At 38.5% G+C, this 20160-nt stretch overlaps 1 protein-coding gene across 3 annotated transcripts in view; it reads left to right on the forward strand.

Annotated features, from left to right (window-relative positions):
* Positions 1 to 2377, forward strand: part of TRPS1 (transcriptional repressor GATA binding 1) — a 206312-nt gene extending 203935 nt beyond the window's left edge. For all 3 annotated transcript variants that reach the window (XM_058806621.1, XM_058806639.1, XM_058806630.1), the window contains one exon: positions 1124 to 2377. In XM_058806621.1, coding sequence (XP_058662604.1) covers positions 1124 to 2185 — 1062 coding nt within the window. In that variant the 3' untranslated portion in view covers positions 2186 to 2377. The remainder of the gene's footprint in view (positions 1 to 1123) is intronic.
* The last annotated feature ends 17783 nt before the right edge of the window (positions 2378 to 20160 follow it).

A 20160-nucleotide genomic window follows, 5' to 3' on the forward strand; every position in this document is an offset into this window, starting at 1 on the left:
TACTGGGGCAGGGTGGCACTTTTATGGCCTCCAACCAAGATGGGATTATGTGCCTTTTGGAAGAAAAATGTCAGCTCCCAACACACCAAACTGAATGACTTTTAGGTAGTTTTTGTTCAGTAGGAAAACGTACTGATTTGATGGTGCAGCACCATTTTTCACTCAGATGCTATTGCTTTTCTCTTGGGGGGCGTTTAAAGGAAACCTAACTGCTGTCCTTCCTTGTACCATGTTTTTTTTCCCCCCACAAAGATATTTTCACTTCTTCTCTAAAAAGGCCACTTAACTGTTTGGGGTAGTAGCAAATGAAAACAGAAGCCCCCACTTGGTTCTTCCCTCTGCCTCTTTGTGATGATTTTTTTCTTTAGAGATCCCTTTTGGCCCATGCCTTGTCTCTCTCATGACTTAGTAGCACATCAGTAACACTTAGAAAGCAATGCAGCTGGGGTGAAGGAGGGGGAGTTGATACCAAAGAAGAGGTAGACCTCTTGGTGCACAGTTTCCCTGGGCTTTCTTCTCCATCTTTCTTGGCCCCTTTCTGGCCACCATCTTCCCACTCAGCACACAGTGGACCTGCAGCCCTTTTGCTGTGTGTCAGCAGTGGTGGTCAGCAAGCCCTGTGTGTGCCTGTGTTTTATGTCCCTCTCAGAGCAGGGTGAGTATGAAAGTAAGTTCTTGTCCCAGTGGGAGCTGTGCAAACCCCTGCTTGAGGGCAGCTCTGGTGGCATGGTGCACAGAGCAGCACCAGTGCACAGGGCCTTGCACCTCCTGCCTCACCCCCAGCTCTCAGCACCCACTTTCAACATGTCTCCCCCAGAATTTTTTAGGAGTAACAGGTAATAAATGGTTTGACAGCTTGGATACTTCATGCCTTTTTAAGTAAATAGGTACAGGATGTCTAAGGCAGTTGACTCAGGTTGATAAAATAAGCCATTTTATAGTTTACTTTCAGCATGAGAGGCAATGAACCAGCATTTGGATTGAAATTTGGTCATTCCTGTAACACTGTTGTAATACAGCTCTTCACAAAAGAAAAGATAAATTTGCACGAGCGTGGTCTCACAGATTTGTTTAATGTGTCTTTCTTTTTTCCTTTTGTTCATTCTCTATGTGTTCCATGCAGACTCCCAGGCCTTTAAACATCATTAAACAGAACAATGGTGAACAGATCATTAGGAGACGAACAAGAAAGCGCCTTAACCCGGAGGCACTTCAGGCTGAGCAGCTAAACAAACAGCAGAGGGGTAGCAGTGAGGAGCAAGTCAATGGAAGCCCCTTAGAGAGGAGGTCAGAGGATCATTTACCTGAAGGTCATCAGAGAGAAATTCAGCTTCCCAGCCTCAGTAAATACGAGGCCCCAGGTTCATTGACTAAAAGCCATTCTGCTCAGCAGCCAATATTGGTCAGCCAAACTCTGGATATTCACAAAAGGATGCAACCTTTGCACATTCAGATAAAAAGTCCTCAGGAAAGTACTGGAGACCCAGGAAACAGTTCATCGATATCAGAAGGGAAAGGAAGCTCAGAGAGAGGCAGCCCGATAGAAAAATACATGAGACCTGTGAAACATCCAAACTATTCTCCACCTGGAAGCCCTATTGAAAAATACCAGTACCCACTCTTTGGACTTCCGTTTGTACACAATGACTTTCAGAGTGAAGCTGACTGGCTGAGATTCTGGAGTAAATATAAGCTGTCTGTTCCTGGGAATCCACACTACTTGAGTCATGTGCCTGGCCTACCAAATCCTTGCCAAAACTATGTGCCTTATCCCACCTTTAATCTGCCTCCTCATTTTTCAGCTGTCGGATCAGACAATGACATTCCTCTAGATTTGGCGATAAAGCATTCCAGACCTGGGCCAACTGCAAATGGTGCCTCCAAGGAAAAGAGTAAGGTACCACCAAATGTAAAAAATGAAGGTCCCTTGAATGTAGTAAAAACAGAGAAAGTTGATAGAAGTACCCAAGATGAACTTTCTACCAAGTGTGTGCACTGTGGCATTGTCTTTCTGGATGAAGTGATGTATGCATTGCACATGAGTTGCCATGGTGACAGTGGACCTTTCCAGTGCAGCATTTGCCAGCATCTTTGCACGGACAAGTATGACTTCACAACTCACATCCAGAGGGGCCTACACAGGAACAATGCACAAGCTGAAAAGAATGGAAAACCTAAAGAGTAAACCTTAGCACTTAGCACAATTAAACAGAAATAGGTTTCCTTGATGGGAATTCAATAGCTTGTAATGTCTTGTGAAGACCTATAAAGCACTTCATATAGAGAGCATGCCTTATCCAATATTAAATCCCTTGTTATTTTCTTTTTTTTTTCCTTTTTATTCTTTATTTTTTCCTTTTTTTCCCTTTATTTTTTCTTTTTTTTTTTTTTTTCTTTTTTAAATGAGTGGGTTACCAAGAAAAAAGAACAGTTGGATGGTGGCCAGAAGGGGAGGAAGATAATGCAGTGGGACATGGCCCACCAAAGCTAGCCAGAATGCAGTGAATCATGCCGAATAACCTTGAGAAAATTTTACTGGACAATTAATACCTTTGCTGTTGTGTAAGAGACATAACTGGCAAGTGTGCAAAGATGTGTATATGTATATACTGCTGCAGGGGTGTAGTGAACATATGCACATTGTATATAAGAACTAGACATGTTAAGTATACAGAGTTAAAAGGTCATTTTCTTTTCTTTAATTTGGGCAAATTTCTGCCCTACAACATGCCTTAGGATCACATTGTCCTCAAAGCTTTGGCAGCAATGTCATATATATGTTTCTCAGACTCAGCTGATTTTTAGCTACCATTTTATCACTACATTCTTTCTGGCACACTTTAGTCTAGGAAAACGATTTTGTGCAAGTGAATTCTCTAATACAGAAGCCACATTCCAGGTTTAATTTGCATAGAATAAGGTAACCTGCTGTATTTTATTTTAATATATTTTTAATATATTACATTTCTAAACCTTAAAGTCTAAGGTTACTTCTCCACAGGCTTAACATTGCTATACATACCAGTCAATCCCTTCAGTAGACTTATACCAGCTTTTGCTAAGTAGCATTAAATGTCTTCATAGTACTTTTTAATACTTAAAGCTTTTTAAAAACTATCCATGAAGGGAAAGCTCCTCAGCATAACTGCTCAGGGAAATAGGGCTAAATAACTAAATATTAAATAATTGGTTAAAGGTGCTGTTAGACGAGCCTCCATGCTTGCTACAAGGGTGTACAAGAACTGACTTTAATCATTTTCATTATAGTGTCCCAACCAGTAGTTTATTATTTTGCCACAGGGATGTAGAAGATATTACAAGCTACTGGATGCACTGTCAGATTAACTTATTTCATTAAAGAAGTTGGGAGAACAAATAGAAAAAAACCTTATTTTTCTAGTAAATATTAATGTATTACATTTCAAATAATGGTGCCTGACATATTGAATAATTATTTTCTACAGTGTACGTATGCAACAAAGATATTCCATCATGCATTAGAGTCAGTTCTGGCTCTGCCTCGCTGTTTACATTTGCAAATGTAGCAAACAAGGTAATGAAGCAACTATTTCTATTGCAGTAGGTATCTTTTTTTCTGTGTGTGTGCATTAAAGTTGTAAACGATAACATGAAATGAATGAAATTTGTTGATATTAATGGTATGAAAAACAAGAAGGAAATGAAAATATTTTTATGCCTACTTAGGAAAAAAGGGTAGCACTATTCATTCCAAGTACTTTTGTATTCTTAAGCTCTTAACTCACATTGTTATGCTTAAAATGATAAACATATATCCTCTTTTTATTGCTTTGTCTGTGTTTCAGAAGAAACATTTCAGAAATTATTTTGATAAGTGCTGTTTGACGATGCAGCACTGATATTTTATTGCATTCTGTAGTAGCATTGCACTCCATTTTTACAATATTACGCAGTTGCTTTTTTGTTTTGTTTGGGTTTGTTTCTTTTTCGCAGTGCAGGGTCTTAGTTCCTTATGGTTGGATGGCAGGTGTAGCTCAACTGGTTCATGAATGTTGCAGCGAATGAAGTTTAAAATGTCTTTCTGATATTATGTTGTCTTTTATTTCTCCATTCATGCATTTTATTTTTTAAAATGTTCTATAAAAATATCTCTGGACTAAGTCCTCTCTTGAGATTATATGTAAAGGGTCCTATTCTGATCTCACTTACATGCCGCCTTTCTCAGATTTTCATGTAATTGAACTAAAGCATCATAAAAAAAAAAAAAAGTTCTTGTATTTAACTTACCTGAGTCTCACCACTCTCCCTTCTAGTATTTGGTGCACTTATTAAGATAGTTAACCGGATAAACAGGGAAGTGGAAAATAAAAGGAGAGGTGATAGGAAATGTCTTATAGGGGTTGGCAAAAGGAAAACCAGGAGGGAACTGGCCTAAACATTCAGCACTTTGATAGTCTTTTGAGAAATAATGTGCCTAAAGCAGCTGGCAGCAAACATCACCAAGCGTGAGAGGCACTTACACAGTTGATCACCAAAGGTCTCACTGACCTTGGCAGTATTTAGATGTTGTATTTTCACGGAGGTGAAACATTATTGCACAGTTTCTCTGATTTGTTAGGCACAGACAGGCTATTGTTCAGCATTAGGCTGCATTCCTTCCTGCTCCACCCATTGCTTCTTTACTGGTGAGCAGCATATGGAACATCCCACTCAATCTGCTGTGGTTGAGTTCTGTAACCCTTCAGTAGTGTTCTAGGTTAGCAAAGGATGTTGGGCCACATTCTTCTTCTTCTATTTTTTAGATGAATCTCCAGCTTGATACCAGTGACAAAGTCTGGTTATGTTTTTACTATTGTTCTCCAATAATAAGTTCTGACTTGGTTTTTGTGGATTTATTTTTGTTGGGTATTTTCTGTTTTCTTTTTTTTTTTTTCTGTGGGGACTGAAATAGATTGCCCTCGTTTCGTTACGTCAGGGTCCAGTGTGTGTCCTTTTCAGCTTTTCCAAGGAAGATGTTATACTCAGTAAGCAGTGATTTTTATCGCCTTCAAAGGCAGCTGCCTGCCGATTCTCAGTAGTTACTGGTTTGACTTCACTTCAGACCTACCAGTCCCTCTGGCTTCTTCATTGATAAAAGCTGCATCTTCATGGCAAAATATTTTAGAGGGACATGTGCATTGTAAGACTTGAGCACTACCCTGAACTTCAGAACACTTCTTGCTAAACTCAGAAGCAGAGGCAAATCGACAGGAAATACACATATCAGGGTTTGGGGATGAGGAGAAATGAAATCTTATGAGTGCAAAGAACAAGACAGAGCTTTGAATGTTACTATTGCACACCTAGACGATGCAAATAAAATTTGGAAAAAAGTTCATTGTTCTTGCCATGACATGTTGAGATGTTCTAATATTTCTGCTTTTTAAGAAATGGGATTTTGCTGTAGCCTGTTCTTTTTGATTGGGATAGGGGAACCACAGTTTTGTTTCTTAACAAAAGAGAGGTGACTCCATCTATGTTCCAGACCCCCTCACAATGGGTACTAATAAAAAGAAAAAAAATCCTGACACAGGAAAAGAATTATCTTATTTAATAACTTTCAGATGGAAACCAATGTTAGCACACACAAGTAATTACTGCACCCACTGTGTTTCAATCAACTTACAGCACTAAAAATTGAACTTTCAAACAATCAGTCTTTGTTCTCAATTTGCCAGTGGCTTCAAGGTGGTGAACTTCTCTTACTAAAGGAACAGTAGTGTAAGATCTTAAAACATATCTCAAATTGGGCAACCAAATAAGTAGATGTTTCAAAACTAGAGGATTTGTGGTGCCTGTCACTAACCAGACTGTGGAACAGGCACAGTGTTTCCAGTAACTCTCTGTATAGATGGAGCCATCCTGTGACATCATCTGCAAACCAGATTGTCCTAAGCTGTCACTTCATGGCTGCTGCCCCCTCAGTGCTGCAGGAGATGATGTTCCAGAGCACAGTTTGTGTTCAGGTGCCAAATTCAGTCTGCTTTCCAAATGAAGTGCTGCACCTAATTGCCACCATGCTGATGAAACTCCTCCCTTAATTTTTAATGGACTATGGAGAAAGGGGGAAGGACACTGGATGCAGATATCTTGGTTTTAAAAAGGCACTGTTGTCTATTGAGACAGTTTTAAAGGGAGAGAAAATTGAGACATCTCCAGAGGTTGAGACACACTGTGAGCAATAGATTATTTTTGCAGTTAGAGGGGCAGCAGGACAAGTGACTGGTGCTAATTGTATCCAGTGCTGAAACACAGTGATTGCGCAATGGGAAAAACTGATTTGGCAACTGTGGATTAGTACTCGGTTCAGGGACAGACTTTCAAGTCCACCCTTGGACTGGACACTGTTTTTTTGTAGTCATAACTACTTGCTTTATGTGCTAAGGATGTTGTCTACCATCTGCTTTTTGCCCAGTATGTCTAAATATATTCTCATTTTTGCTCCTGTATTGATTTTTCTTGGCTGACTTAACATGCTAATTCCTAATACTGGTCAGGAAAAGCCAAGGAGATTAGAAGGTCACTTCTGTGCAGCCAGAAGGGTAGATATATTTCCTTCTGCTTCTGTGGAGACAGTTATGCTTGGCAAGGAGCAGTGAGCAATTTGTCAGCATATCCCAAATGTGATAGATAAGTAAGAAATCCCTTCTAAACTTTTCTCTAAAGTTAAGATGGGCCAAGTAAAATTATTTACTTAATTTTCTCACCTCAGAATAGGATTCCTCACTACCCTCTTCCTCACAGTTTTTATTTCATTTAGCCAACTCTGGAAAGCTGACAGTTGGGGAGATGCTACTTGTATAGTAATCACACACACCCCAATTTACTTTAAGAGGATAAAAGACAGTAATTAAATGGTTGACAGCCAGATAAATACCTGTTTCATTTGATTCTTTGTTGCACCTAGTAAAATTCCTTTACTAGGAAAGCAAAATTATACTTAGTAAGGTAAAAACATTGTGACAGCTACCACAGTTTTCCATTCCTATCATTTTGGCCTCTGAGCTCTGTGTAGGAGAACAGGAGAAAAGGAAACATCTCAAAATGCCATTGTAAATTTAGCTTATAGAAAATTCACCAGCAGGAAAAGAAAAAAAAAAAATTGCTTCATAAAGAGTGACTTCATGTTGCTAAAAACCATCATTAAACTTGTAGCCCTGATTTGACTCTAGAATGCTGGCTCTTAATGTTTTGTCCTTACAACACATGGATGTGTTTTTTGTTCTGTTTTGTTTCAGGTTTTTTTGTTTTGTTTTGTTTTTTGGTTTTCATAGTGCATGTTCATTTCTACTCACAAACATGTTCTTGGTGTATTTCTTATGCAAACAATCTTCAGGCAGCAAAGATGTCTGTTACATCTAAACTTGAATAATAAAGTTTTACCACCAGTTATAAATCAGATTTGTGTCGTTGTTTCTGGGGACAATGTGATGTCATGGTGTCACTACAGCACCGTGGGGTTGGGGAGGAGAACAGTCTGGACTGCAGCTGCTCTGGGAGCACGAGGGGGCCTGGCAGCACCTCTGAGTAATGGTCAGTGGTTATGGCTGAATGGCAATGGCAGCATTGCTCAGATGGGAAAGGCATGAAAGGGGAAGGGCTCCTTCAAAAACACATTAGCCCTGTTACAGTCCTTCTGTACTTAGGGCTCTAGATGTGATCCAAATCTCATTCAAATAGTGACAGGATTTAAGTAAAAGTCTCTTATAATGGAGCCTGAACATTTTTCAGTACTCCATCATCCTGGCATGACATTAACGGTTTTATTCTCCTGCCCCAGTTTGGAGAAATGATGAAAGAAAGGCTGATACTGAAATGTGAACAGGTACCCAGGGTCACCAGGTCTACTCCTCATAGGAAATTCATGATGGTCATGAAATAATTCCTGATACTCAGGACCGTGGTTTCACATCATGCCCACAGCCCTTCCAGGAAATGCTGGTGGCTCCCATCACAGTCACTGACGCACTGGTGACTCAGGAGCAGAGAATACCACCTACAATGTTGCTGCCACCACTTCCTTCAGCAACCTTGGAGGTTTCCTCAGAGGCCCCAACCAAAGCACTGACCAAATCAACTCAGCCTGGCATTTCTGTTTGGATGAGCTAACAGATCTGGGTGGTATGGCTCCAGCCATCATTTCCCTTATGCTGTAATTTCCTTTCTCCATAGGTTTTTTATCATCTCCATGGTTGAGACCTTCTTCACTCTCATACAGAATATTGCTTTAAAGTAATATAGAATGGTAAAATCTGTTTATGATGGTAAAGCAGAAATGTTCTAGGGCTTAAGTGTAAAAGCACCATGCCAAAAACAACTTGTGTGACTCATTCTTTAAGTGAATTCGGATGTAAAACCCTATGCATTTTCAGTCTCTTTTTAATTTCCTGACATTAATAAAAATAATAACTGTAGCAAAGAAAAAAAAAAGGCTTTCATATGTGAGCAGAATCAGTTTTGGAGACATCAACTATGCATTTTGAAAAAGGTGCTACATACAAAAGCTGATCATTACTGATTGTCAGACTATGCATATATATGTACATATATATATATTCTTACACTGGTATGGAGTGTGTAGCAATATAAGAATTATATGAAATTCTGTATAAATATACATAAAGTTCATGTATTTATACAGAGAGTTAAAATTTAAAAATTACATATTCTAACAACATATTTTGATAATAATAAGATTTAATCCAAATGTCTGTTATAACCATAAAACTTATCCCTGACCAATGCAGTGTCTTTAATCAAAGTATGTCTTTAATTCAAAAGTGTTTAATAGTGCACTTCTATCTCCAGACACTTAAGTGAGCTCATAATTGTAGGAGCTGATGACCTCAAATGTTCCTTTGTGGTTCCATGCACTATTTGTATAGTCTAGTTACATTGTTAGTGCCTTTCTCTTACAACAGCAGCTACTCATATAAGCGGCTTATATAAGTGCACACCAACATAGTTATCTATGTCATGTTTAACTATGTTTAACTGTTTAACTACTGTCATCTCTTGAGGTAGGTCAAAACTCTGTTGTCCCAAGTTCAGCCAGCCTGAGAAAAGATAATGCATCTGCTAGCAGCAGGTCCTGACCCTTTTCTAATGAGATTTGTAAATGTATGAAGCTTAAATTAAAAAAAAAAAAAAAAAGAAGTAAATATCAGAATAGGTGTTAATTCAGTAGAAAATGGACAGAATGAATAAGCAGGGTGCTCCATTCCATATGGAGGGGAAGTGGGGTTCTTTCAAGAGCATTCTGTTATTAGAAATGGCCTAGTTTTCTTACAACCTTATTTATTATAAATCACAAGCAAACCTGTCTTTATGAGACTGTTGACAGTGGGGATATAAAATCAAGGAACAGAATCTCAGTGAAACTGTTCACTGGAAGTTCTACTGTGATGGGCAATTAGGCTGGACAGCTGGGACACCTGAAACCTGATGGAGGCAGAGTTTGTACTGACACCAGCTTCCTTTGATTTCCATGAAGAATCTGACTAATCCTTGTGTGCAGAACAAGTGTCAGTGAGTCCTTTCTGTAAATCAAAGTGTCTCCTACGTATCCAAAGGAATAGAAGTGTCTTTCACACATTGTGGTTGCCATGTCACTGGAACTGTCTGATTCAGCTCCAAATGCTGCTGTGGAATTGACAGCTCTGTGGTGAGATTGATGCAGTGACAGTTGTGTCACCCACCTCCAAACAGCTCCATCAGTGCTGATACAATGTCAGAGGAGTTGGCCAGAGAAGAAATACAACCATTTAAAAGAATAGGAAAGAAATACATTTAAGAAAACCAATGAGATTTACACAGTGTTGTAACCAAAAAACCTTTGGTTACAACACTGTGTAAAGAAGATGGCTGAAATCTGCCACAGATGTGCTTGTTTTCAGCTTTTTTTTTGCCTTTTTTTTTTCTTGACAAAGGCAATGCAGCTGCTGTGGCCTTATTTCTGAATGAAATAATTTCTTTTATGACCTGTAACATAAAAAGCAAAGCCACAACATAAAGCTAAGCTAGCTCTCTTTTCACTGTAGCATTCTTTAAAGAAAATAAGACAATAAAAGTGTGTAGAACTGGATCAGGAAGACTTTCTAAATGAAGATTTTAAGGAATGGAACTGGATACATACTTTGCATTTACTTTTTAAAAGAAAATATCTTGGAAAGTAAAATGAGAATATTTTCTTTCCCTTTTAATCAAATATATGTATTTTCTTCCCTTCTGGAATCTGATAAAAAAGAAAAAGATTTCAGGCTATGAAAGTAAGAGGTGTGAAAGCCTTTCAGAAAGGTAAGGTGATCTTTCAAAGTTAATGTTCCCTAAGAGTGGCATTCTCATTGCAATACTTTGGACACTCAACTGTAAATGCAAAATATGATCCTCATTTTCTTGAGAGAGTCAGTTGAATGTTTAGAGCAGGAGCTTATTGGGTGTTCATCCACTGAAGGGGTCCATACTGGATGATATCCAGAAATCCCTTTTAACCTAGATAATTTTGTGATTATAAATGCTCACAAATCCAGTTAATTTATGTTTCTCCCTTATGAGTGTAGTATATACAGCAGGGAGCAATTGGAGACAAAGGCCAAAACAACCTGAAATGCATCTGTAGATGGAAGTGGTGCAGCATATCAAGAGCTCTCTAATAGACAGGCCTCTGAGACCATTGCAGGTACACAATACCCCATTAAACACGTGGCTCTTAACTGGAGCACAAAGGTTCTTCCATCTATTTCTATTTCCATAATAACTCACTGCAATATATCCCTAGTAATTAACCTCTATCATTAGGCACAGCATGCTAGGCTGCTGATGCACTGACATTGCTATCACACTTGTTATCACAACTCTGGCAAACTTCTCTATGAACCAAGGCAGGCACATGCACAGGGCTTGGATAATGACTCCAGAAGTCTGAGTGGCTCCAGCAGTCCCTGGTGTGCCTTGTCTGGGGCCAGCACATCCCCCCAGCCAGGTCCCTGCACTGCTGGGGAATTACCACGGAGGAGGCAATTCCCAGGGGGAAAGGGCAGGAATGGGCTGTGCCATTCCCTTAAAGACAAAGCAGCAAACACCAAGAGCCATGGGATAGATCCTGAGGCACCTGCCACACTGCTTCAGTGTGGGCACATTCTGGGGAAGCAGCAGTTTCCAAGCAGAACTATCCCAGTCTCCTAAGACCAGATCATGGCCTTGACCACTTTTGATTTGCTGGCATTGTCATTGCCTCCACTGACTCGTTCCCCTTGTGTGATAAGGGTGGCTGGAACAGCTTTACCTGATACTTCACTACCTGCAATCTGCTCTATTTGTCCAGATGAGCTGTAAAGACAGAAGCAGATTTATATCCATCTTGCATATAGACACAGACTCTAGGAAAAAGGAAATGTTTCCTGCTACTGGGTGGGTGTTGATCCTATTGTTTAGCTTGTTTGTAGTCAAGAGCTATACAATATGTACATAGCAGATGTCTGCACTTGATCAAATAGATCACAGTCCCACTTTCTGTTGTCCTATATTATGAATTTTGTGGGCAAATCTTCGGTTTCTGGTGAGACAAATAAAGAAAAGACAACAATGAAAATTCCCATGCTTCCAGTTTTATAGCACAGAACACTTCCATCCATTCCAAGCTGTTATAATTACCACCACATCTGAGACAACCCAGTTCTTGACCAGAAAAGGACAAAGATTTTTTTCTTTTAACACAAAAAGCTTCAGTGCTGTTTTGAAAACTTCACTTCTTAAAAAGGACTTGTTTCAACACAATTTAATGAGCTTTACTTAGAACTTAATAAGTTTTATTCAGCTCTCGTTCTAGGAAGTTTTTGGTTGACAGTAGAAAAGCCTGATTTGTGTCTGTTCCACATGTAAATGAATATTCTTGCTAGCTCTCTCATCCAAGCCACTCTAAAACAGACCCTGAATTATAAATAAAATAGTAAATAAAAATCTAGATGCAGCTTTTTAACCAATCATATGATTCTTGTCTTTGAAGATGCACTCAATCATTCTCTGATGTCACCTTCAAATTAAAGCCAGAGATTTCTGTGATGGTTTTAGTCATGACATTATGCAAACCCTCTTCTCTGGGTACTCAGAAAACTAGTATATTTAAAAAAAATAATGGAAAATACACTATTAACTTTTCTACATAAATTGCTTCAGACTAAACAGAAAAAAAAAGTTATAAAGATGGATTTACCTATACAGCCCAAGTTTACACTTAAGCCAACTTTTTCCATTTCCTGGAGAGAGATTGTGCTGCTGGTGAGGAGACATGGAATAGCGCACTAGAACTGTCTGAATTACTGGCACACATAAAAGGGGAGGCTTTACCCTGCATACAGTCTAAGATGACAAAGATATTTGGCAGCAGAACACCAGAAAGTCTAAAAAAATATAAATAAGTAAATAAAATTTGGAAGTTCAGATTGGAACATGAGGAATGGAAAAAGTATTAATGGAGCAAGAGTGAAATATGTGATTACATTAAAAAAAACTCAACAAAATATAATAGTTGTCAAACATGCACGAATTAAAGGTTATTCCTAAGAAGTTCACAAGGCTATTTACAAGGCACAAAGGATAGCAAAGTTCCAGGGACTATGGGAAGTGTTGGATCTGACTGCTGTTGCACAAGATGTGGATTACTGGGAACATGCCTTGGGTAAGACAAGGCCTTTTCTCATTCTTCATCAGCTGCCTGAGACAGCACTTTCAGGAGCACTGCAAGCTGGAGATGCTGCCAAAAGCTGCAGACCCACTCCTATCTGCCCTGCTCTCTCTTCCACTCCTGCTCTCTTCCCTCCACTAGCACAAATATTTGTGTCTCCCACCCACCCCACAAAGCTGACTTTTAACCCCCATGAATTCCCTGATGCAGTTCCCAGCACAGCGACACAAACACCTGTGTCAGCAGGAAAGTGGAGGTAAAATGAGCAGACAGTGATGTGAAAAAGGGCAGTGTGAGATTTTTCTTGGCAGCTATTATCAGTATAAAATGTTCAGAAACTCACAGTCTGGTGGGGCTGGACTGGTCCTGGTTTAGAGCAGATTCTCATCTATGCACAACACTGAAATTTTTTGCTCAAGGTCTATATGCAGGATGAGGAACAAAACTGCAGCTGCAACACCCGAAGAGCCTCCTTTCCCTGTGCCAGCAGCTGCTGGGGATCCCCCTCATCCCCTGGCCATGGCTGAGCTGTCCTTCAGTGGCACAACTGCAGAGTCTGCTTTTCCTTACACTGAGCAGTGGGAAAGTAGTAACATCTTCTTACACCCACCAATGCTCAGCTCAAGTACTTTGCCCATGCCAGTAGAAAACCTATTGCTACACTGCTCTTGTACTCCACATCAAGTTCATTTTTTTTTCCTTTGCTGCTTCTTTCTCTTTCTTTCCATCTTGGTCTCACCTTTGATTCCATTCTGCCCCATACAGATCATCACTGGTTGCTGCATAATTTACCTCTGCATAGAAAAAAATTTGCTAATTTGTATTTGACAATGAAAGACTACTAAATATTGTCCCTGGCTTTGCCTATGGAACCACCAAAACATCTGATTTGAATCAAAGTTGCAGGCTCTCTTCAATTCATTATATTCCTCTTCTCCTTGATACTTGAATAATAATTAATACTAATTTACTAAGACAAAGTTCTGTGGTTGCTCATTAGTCACCTGACACTGGAACTTCTGGATCACTGATGGCCCGGGGTAGCACCAGAAAGTTGCACAGAGGAACAAGCTGCAGAGAGAGCAGGGGCAGGTGCTTTTGTTTTGTGCAACATACTCAAAGCTCATCATCATTTTGCATTTAGACATTTTAAATAAGGACACGAATATTTTGATAATAGCAAAGCAGGCAGCTTTATCCACCTTCCCAAAGTGATTTGCCTGTGAAAGTTCCAGCTCCAAATTGACTAAACTGTTTATTGCCACGGGGTAGGGGATTAATCTAAGCCAAGCAAAGCAGCCACTTTCCTTCCCTCCCCGTGCAGAGCTAACCTTTGCTACAGCTGGAACAGCAAGGTTGGACATATTTTGACATCTGCCTCAGTTAATGACATCACATTTCTGCAGAGCTTTATGGGACTGTGAAAGGGGAAGGTTTGGCACAGCAGCCAGCTTGCCAGCCCTCCCTGCCGAGGAGACCTCTGAGAGCAGAGCAGGGAGGGAGGTCTGGGTGGGCTTGGGGCACAGCAGGGCAGCTCCCACTCACACGTGTCTGAGGATGATGAATTTCCTTCCTCCTCCTGCTGGGCACCTTCAGCTGCTCCTTTTACCCACCCTCACCCCGTGCACTCACCTGCATTGCCAACAACACCAGGCTTTGGTTTGTGAAGGACTGAAGGAATCTGGGAATCAGGGAGGAAATAGGAACATTAAGAGCTATAGAATGCTGAATACCAAAATCCCTACTCCTCTGTAGTAAATTTTAAAATTATATGACTCCCTGAGGTCCCACTGAAAGCAAAGCATAAAGGAGAGAAGGAGGAACAACCAGGTACTACAGATCTGTGGCACTGTTTCACATATACTTTAAGGACATAGTCTTTAAAAATGAATATATTTTGGGACTCTGCTTTAAAATTATTTACAGCTGCTTTTTCAGCAACTGAGCAACTACTTTTCCTGAAAATCAGACCTCTTTTTAATGCATCTGAAGTTGAGTGACTGAAACACATGGAATATCTTGGCCTAGAATACTTTTAAAAACTTCCATAATTATTATGATTTGGAAACTGAATAAAGATACATCAGACATACAGCAAACACATAACCTGCATCTCAGATTACCATGTCTGTGAGTTCATACCAGTGAATCTTCAGGTGTGTGCAAGAAGGATTTATCCTCTGTCTACCTTCTTACAGTGAGAGAAACCACAAGCCCGACCTACTGATTCCTGCTTCTCAATTTGGAGTACAGCAATTTAGTGTTTATTTGTAAAGCAAAAATTTTTAAAGAGATTATTCACTGGAAGTCTTCAGAACCCTTTGAATGTAGCTTTCCATAAAACATTCTGGGTGAGGTTTCTAAAACTTGTTTAAATGGAATTGAAAACCAACTTAGATACACGCTGAGCTAAAGAACATCCCTCTTTCCCATTGCACTGCTGAGATATCAGGAATGGAATATAACACCTTGATTTTTAAAAATCTTTTCCACACCTTCCCATTTCCACTAATTGTATACCTGCTAGAGTCACAGTATACCCTCACTTTATCAACCCAAAGAACTGACGTGATTTAGCAAATCAAGATAATTTCATGTAAATTATGGGTTTCCTTAGAGATTTCTTATTTTAAGCATTGATTATACCCAACCTTCTTTAATTCATAAAGCCTGGGCAGAGCAGAGCACAAGGGAAACAGGTTTGCCAATAATGGCCACAGGGATGTTTGCTGGACCAATTTCTGGCTTTACCAGAAACTGACAATCCTCCCTTTACTTTTATTTGCTTTGCAGCTCCCTCTGGAATTTGCAATTTTCTGGCAGGTTTCTCTTTTGTATGTATGCCTTCCCTCTTGCTAGTTTAGAGTTGGAACTAGCAATTTCCCAGCTCTTCTAATGTACTCCTACCTTCAAAAAGGCTGAATCTGAGCACTCATTGTGAGAATACTGCTTAAACTCATTATATTGGTATATATTTATAAAAACATCTTATTGTCTCAAAATGTCATAGCTGCCAGTAGTGGAATGTAAGTAAAATGGATACTGTGACATGAAAATATAAAGATAAATTAAATTACCTAGATTAGCAGAAAGAATTTATTTTTCATATGATGTTCCATTGTTCTATATTTAATCCAGGCAAGCTTTTTAAACACTGAATTCAAAGGTAAGGGCTGTATGAATGCCTGTGTGTATATGGATTTGTTCATGTTCATGAATTCATTAGGGCTTATTCACTTTAACATTTGCTAGAGGACCATTATTATTCTCTAAATCTGAATAAGTGTTCTCAACTTCTTTATCCTGTGTCTTGTTGCTGTACTCTGCCACTGAAAATTTTCCACTGAAGAAGAATTCTTCCATTTTGTTATTTATCCACAGTCCCTGGAGTATATTAATAATATTCTCCAAGTTTGATGTCTCTAATATTCAAAGATTATGTAAAATTTAATAGACTGATCTTCCCATATAAATAATCATGTTTTAGTTATTTTTTCCCACAATAGCTTTTCTAACTAACAGAATTAGATACTAATAAAAGCACAGAAAATTATCTATGCAATATTTAATGATATATCCATTGTCATGAAGTTTTTCAGTTCTCCAAAACTTTTAAGCACATCTGAAATAATGGAAACAATAATGTGATTACACTTACATGCAACAGCCTGGGGTTTTTGGTCAGTGTTTTAAATTGTGCTGCCTGGCCTTTTTTGCTGCCTGCATTTCAGTGCCGCCATCTTGGGCAGATCAGCCCAAGCAGCGTTCTCTGGTTTCATCTTTCATTTCCATCAGCTAACTTTGATTTGACAAAGTATTTTCCAGATGGCAAATACAATTTTCTGAGTCAGATGAATATTCAAGAAAAAAAATAGGCATGATATATGCCCCAATGCGTCCTGCATGTCATCTCATTTACTAAAGAGTGAACCTGGAGGCTCTGCCAATTTGAGTGAATGCAGATCTTCATTTGCTGCAACATGATATAGGCTCACCTTTTTTGATACATCTTACTTTTGCCAAAAGTATGGTGTAAAGAAAAATGTTTCTATAAACATAGGCTTTGCCAGACTTCTCACTGTACACATTCTCAAGTCCTTGTATGCTGGTTCAGGTAAAGATTTTAATCTAATGTTTCCAGGAAAAGAGAGATATGTCCTAAGAATTTAGTGTTATAGTACTTAATGGGACTAAAATGGAGTAATTCTAGACTAAGAAGACATCCAGATGATTAAAGAAATTGCTTTTTCAGATTAGCAGAAATTATTTTTCCCAACAATTCACAAGTCAAGGAGTTGAACTTCCATAAAAGGTACAAAGCTAGGCTGAGAAAACACCCTCTCTATTTATTTAAATAAATCAGAAAACATTTCTATTCTGTTTCAACCAATGTAAATACAAACCTGAGACAAAGGAATAGAAATTTCTTAACCTTGTCCATAATATTCCAGTATACTGTAGATAAATTTGTGCTACTCAGATATTTTATTGGTGATAATTGTTAGCACTTAATTAAATTTCCTAGAACTATCTTATATTATTAGTGGAATTAGTCATATTAAGCATATGAACATATTTTTAAAGGATCAGGGCTTAAAAGAAGCTGCTACATCAATGGATTGTCACCACTCAGACAATGTTTATTTTAATTATGCGGGAAGGAGGGAAGAAGGAGGGGCTTATTATCTAAAAAAAGCCTAAATGGGAAAATCTTCACCTGCTTGATAGGATCAAATAAGCTTCATAACATGGATCTGCTTTTGCAGGGCCTCCATCATCTTCACCGGAATAGGAAAGAATCCTGAGGTCCCAAATACTTCATCTGTTTGAGAAATAATGTTCTGCCATGACTTTTACAAGTGTAATCATAGACAGAGTGTCTGTTCAGCCTCTTGAATATCTTCCCATGTAATTTCAGTTGCTAAAAAAAAAATCCTTCCCCTTTTGAACTTCAAAATAAAACACACTTTTTTTTTAATGTGTAATTTCCGTGGTTTGATTTCAGTCATATGTAAGTGCTAAAAGATGTGTCTAAATGGATATGAAATTGATTAAGGTGATTTGGGATGAAAGACTTGATAGAAATGTCAAACATTGTTGCTATTCACTTGCTATTCACTTCATTAGTGGATGAAACTAGCAAAGACTGTCTGCAGTCACCTTCTCATTTAAGACATTTGATTGTTTTCTTAGTTGTTTTGGAAAAAAAAAAGATAAATGACATCACCCTGGTTTAGCTGGAAATGGCATAATTCTGGTTTAAGTTGAAAAAATCGATTTTATGTTGTTCTGGGAATATTAAATGTTGGGAGAACATGTGACAATCCTGTGTCTTTTAAAAAAAAGGAGAAAAAAAGAAAAAATCATGTATTTAGTATTATATTTCATTGTATTTCCCTATAACACTAACTATAAATGGTTTATAAGTAGCTGACTGCATAACTCCAATTATTAGTAATTTTCTCTCTCTTTCCAAAAAAGCTAGCATTGATTTGTTTCTCAGAAATCTATTTAATCTATTTATCAGCAATTTCAACATTTCTTAGAATTCCTCTGGCAAGTAATTCCAAATAGCATCCAAATAGCGTGCCTCAATACAAAATTGGCTATCCTATTATTGCTGCTATTCTTTGACTAATATTAGTTTAGTACCTCCAGCATGATCATTTCTGACAAATTAAAAAATATAAAAGTCCATTTTCTGAAGTACTTCAATCCTGAAGCCAGGCACACAGAAGAGGAATGTGCTGGGAAATCCAGAATTAAGAATGGCTTCTGGACATGAGGTTTACTTGAGGAGGTAAGTGTGATTGGCAGAAATGGGGTTTAGGATTCAGCTTTTTAAATTGCAATCAGTCTTTTTGTGAGGGTTGTCAAAGGAACAGGGGAAAATCTTGGCCCTGTTGAAGTCAAAGGCAAAGCTTCAATTGATTTCAGTTCAGCTCTTTCTGCTGAAGAATTTAATGGACTCAGAGGGAGAAAGAATAGCATTGGAGTAACTGGAATGTGGTGGGCTTCTCAGAAAATGGGTGAAGTATAAATTCATCATGGTCAGAAATATAAGGTGCTGTGTACAAAGTGCGGATTCAGAATACTACACTAGGTAGGCCCTTTGGTCTGCACGTGTATATAAAATGCTATCAGCCGGTACAGCAACTTCTAATTGCATTTTTCAAGTCTTGTAATCTAGCCAAAACAATAACAGTAAATCACTGATATTCAGATATTAGGCTTGTATCACAATAGAAAGGCAATTCTCCTGAAAGATCTAACTCATTTTATAGGCTGACAAGGGTTTGATCAGTGCTTTTATTATGCCTAATGTATTTTCTGCATTTGAAAGCAGTGGTGGTAGGAATCTTTGAAAGATTTGAAACTACTGAATAAAAGCTCAGAGACATTTTTCCCTTGCCTGCTTTCACTACTTTTTTAATCAATGATTTCAATTTGTCACTGCTAATGGCATTATCCCTGACACCTTCTCTGTGATTTTTTTCTGCTTAAAAGCTTTCACTTCTCTTAGTTAGCTTTCATTTTCCTTTCTGCTGACAACTGACTTTTCATTCATACTTTTTTCCCTGGGTCTTCCTGGCTGTATACCTTTCTCAGCATCAAGTGCAAACACAGTAGCTCAGCAGCTGGGAGATGGACTGGGGAGGAATCTGTCACATTTTAGCCCATTTTAGCACTGTCTCTTTGCTGATAGCTACAGTCCAGTCTTCAGCATTAGAGAAGATGTAACCAGCATTAGGACTTTTTCAAAGTTCCTTTGACAGACCCTTTGAAACAAGTCCTAGCATTGTCTGCTAACTTTGTGTGCTCCACCATGGCCTTGAAATATTCACTGTAATTTAAATTATTTTCTTCTCTGCATTTAACCTGCTGAGTAAAAATTAGTTTGCAATTGTCTTTTACATATATTTCCTGAATACCAGTTTTTGTCTTTTGAATTTGCTTTAATATTAATTGAGACTAATCTTTTAGAAATAAAACAGACATTCCCACCTCTACTACAATGGCATCTACAAGTGAAAAATAAATACTGTTTTCTAAGCCAAGGCATCCCAACATAACCTCATAATTTTTACCCTGGTAAGGCTTTCTCTCAGCCAAAAGATGTTTCTTTTAATTCCTGTCACTGATCAATTTATAGGTGATGCAGCTCAACAGCAGCATTTATAAATTCAGTGATACTGTATGACATGGGATGATCTTGTTTGAGACCAATTTTGTTGTTATGAAGAAGAGAAAAGATTATCAGACAGAGCAAGTGAGAACAGCTTTTTACTTAGAGTCAGGAGAAAATAAATTACTTTCTCAGAATTCTGACTTCTTCCATCCCTACCTACTTAGCCCCTGCAGATCCCAAGGTTCAGGCTGGAAACAGCTGTTTTACTGAGGGCTGCAGTGTTGTTCAAGTACACCGGGGTCTATTGCCCTCTGCTGGGTTGAATTTCACA

The sequence above is a fragment of the Ammospiza caudacuta genome, chromosome 1 (assembly GCF_027887145.1).
Source record: "Ammospiza caudacuta isolate bAmmCau1 chromosome 1, bAmmCau1.pri, whole genome shotgun sequence".
Taxonomy (NCBI): domain Eukaryota; kingdom Metazoa; phylum Chordata; class Aves; order Passeriformes; family Passerellidae; genus Ammospiza; species Ammospiza caudacuta.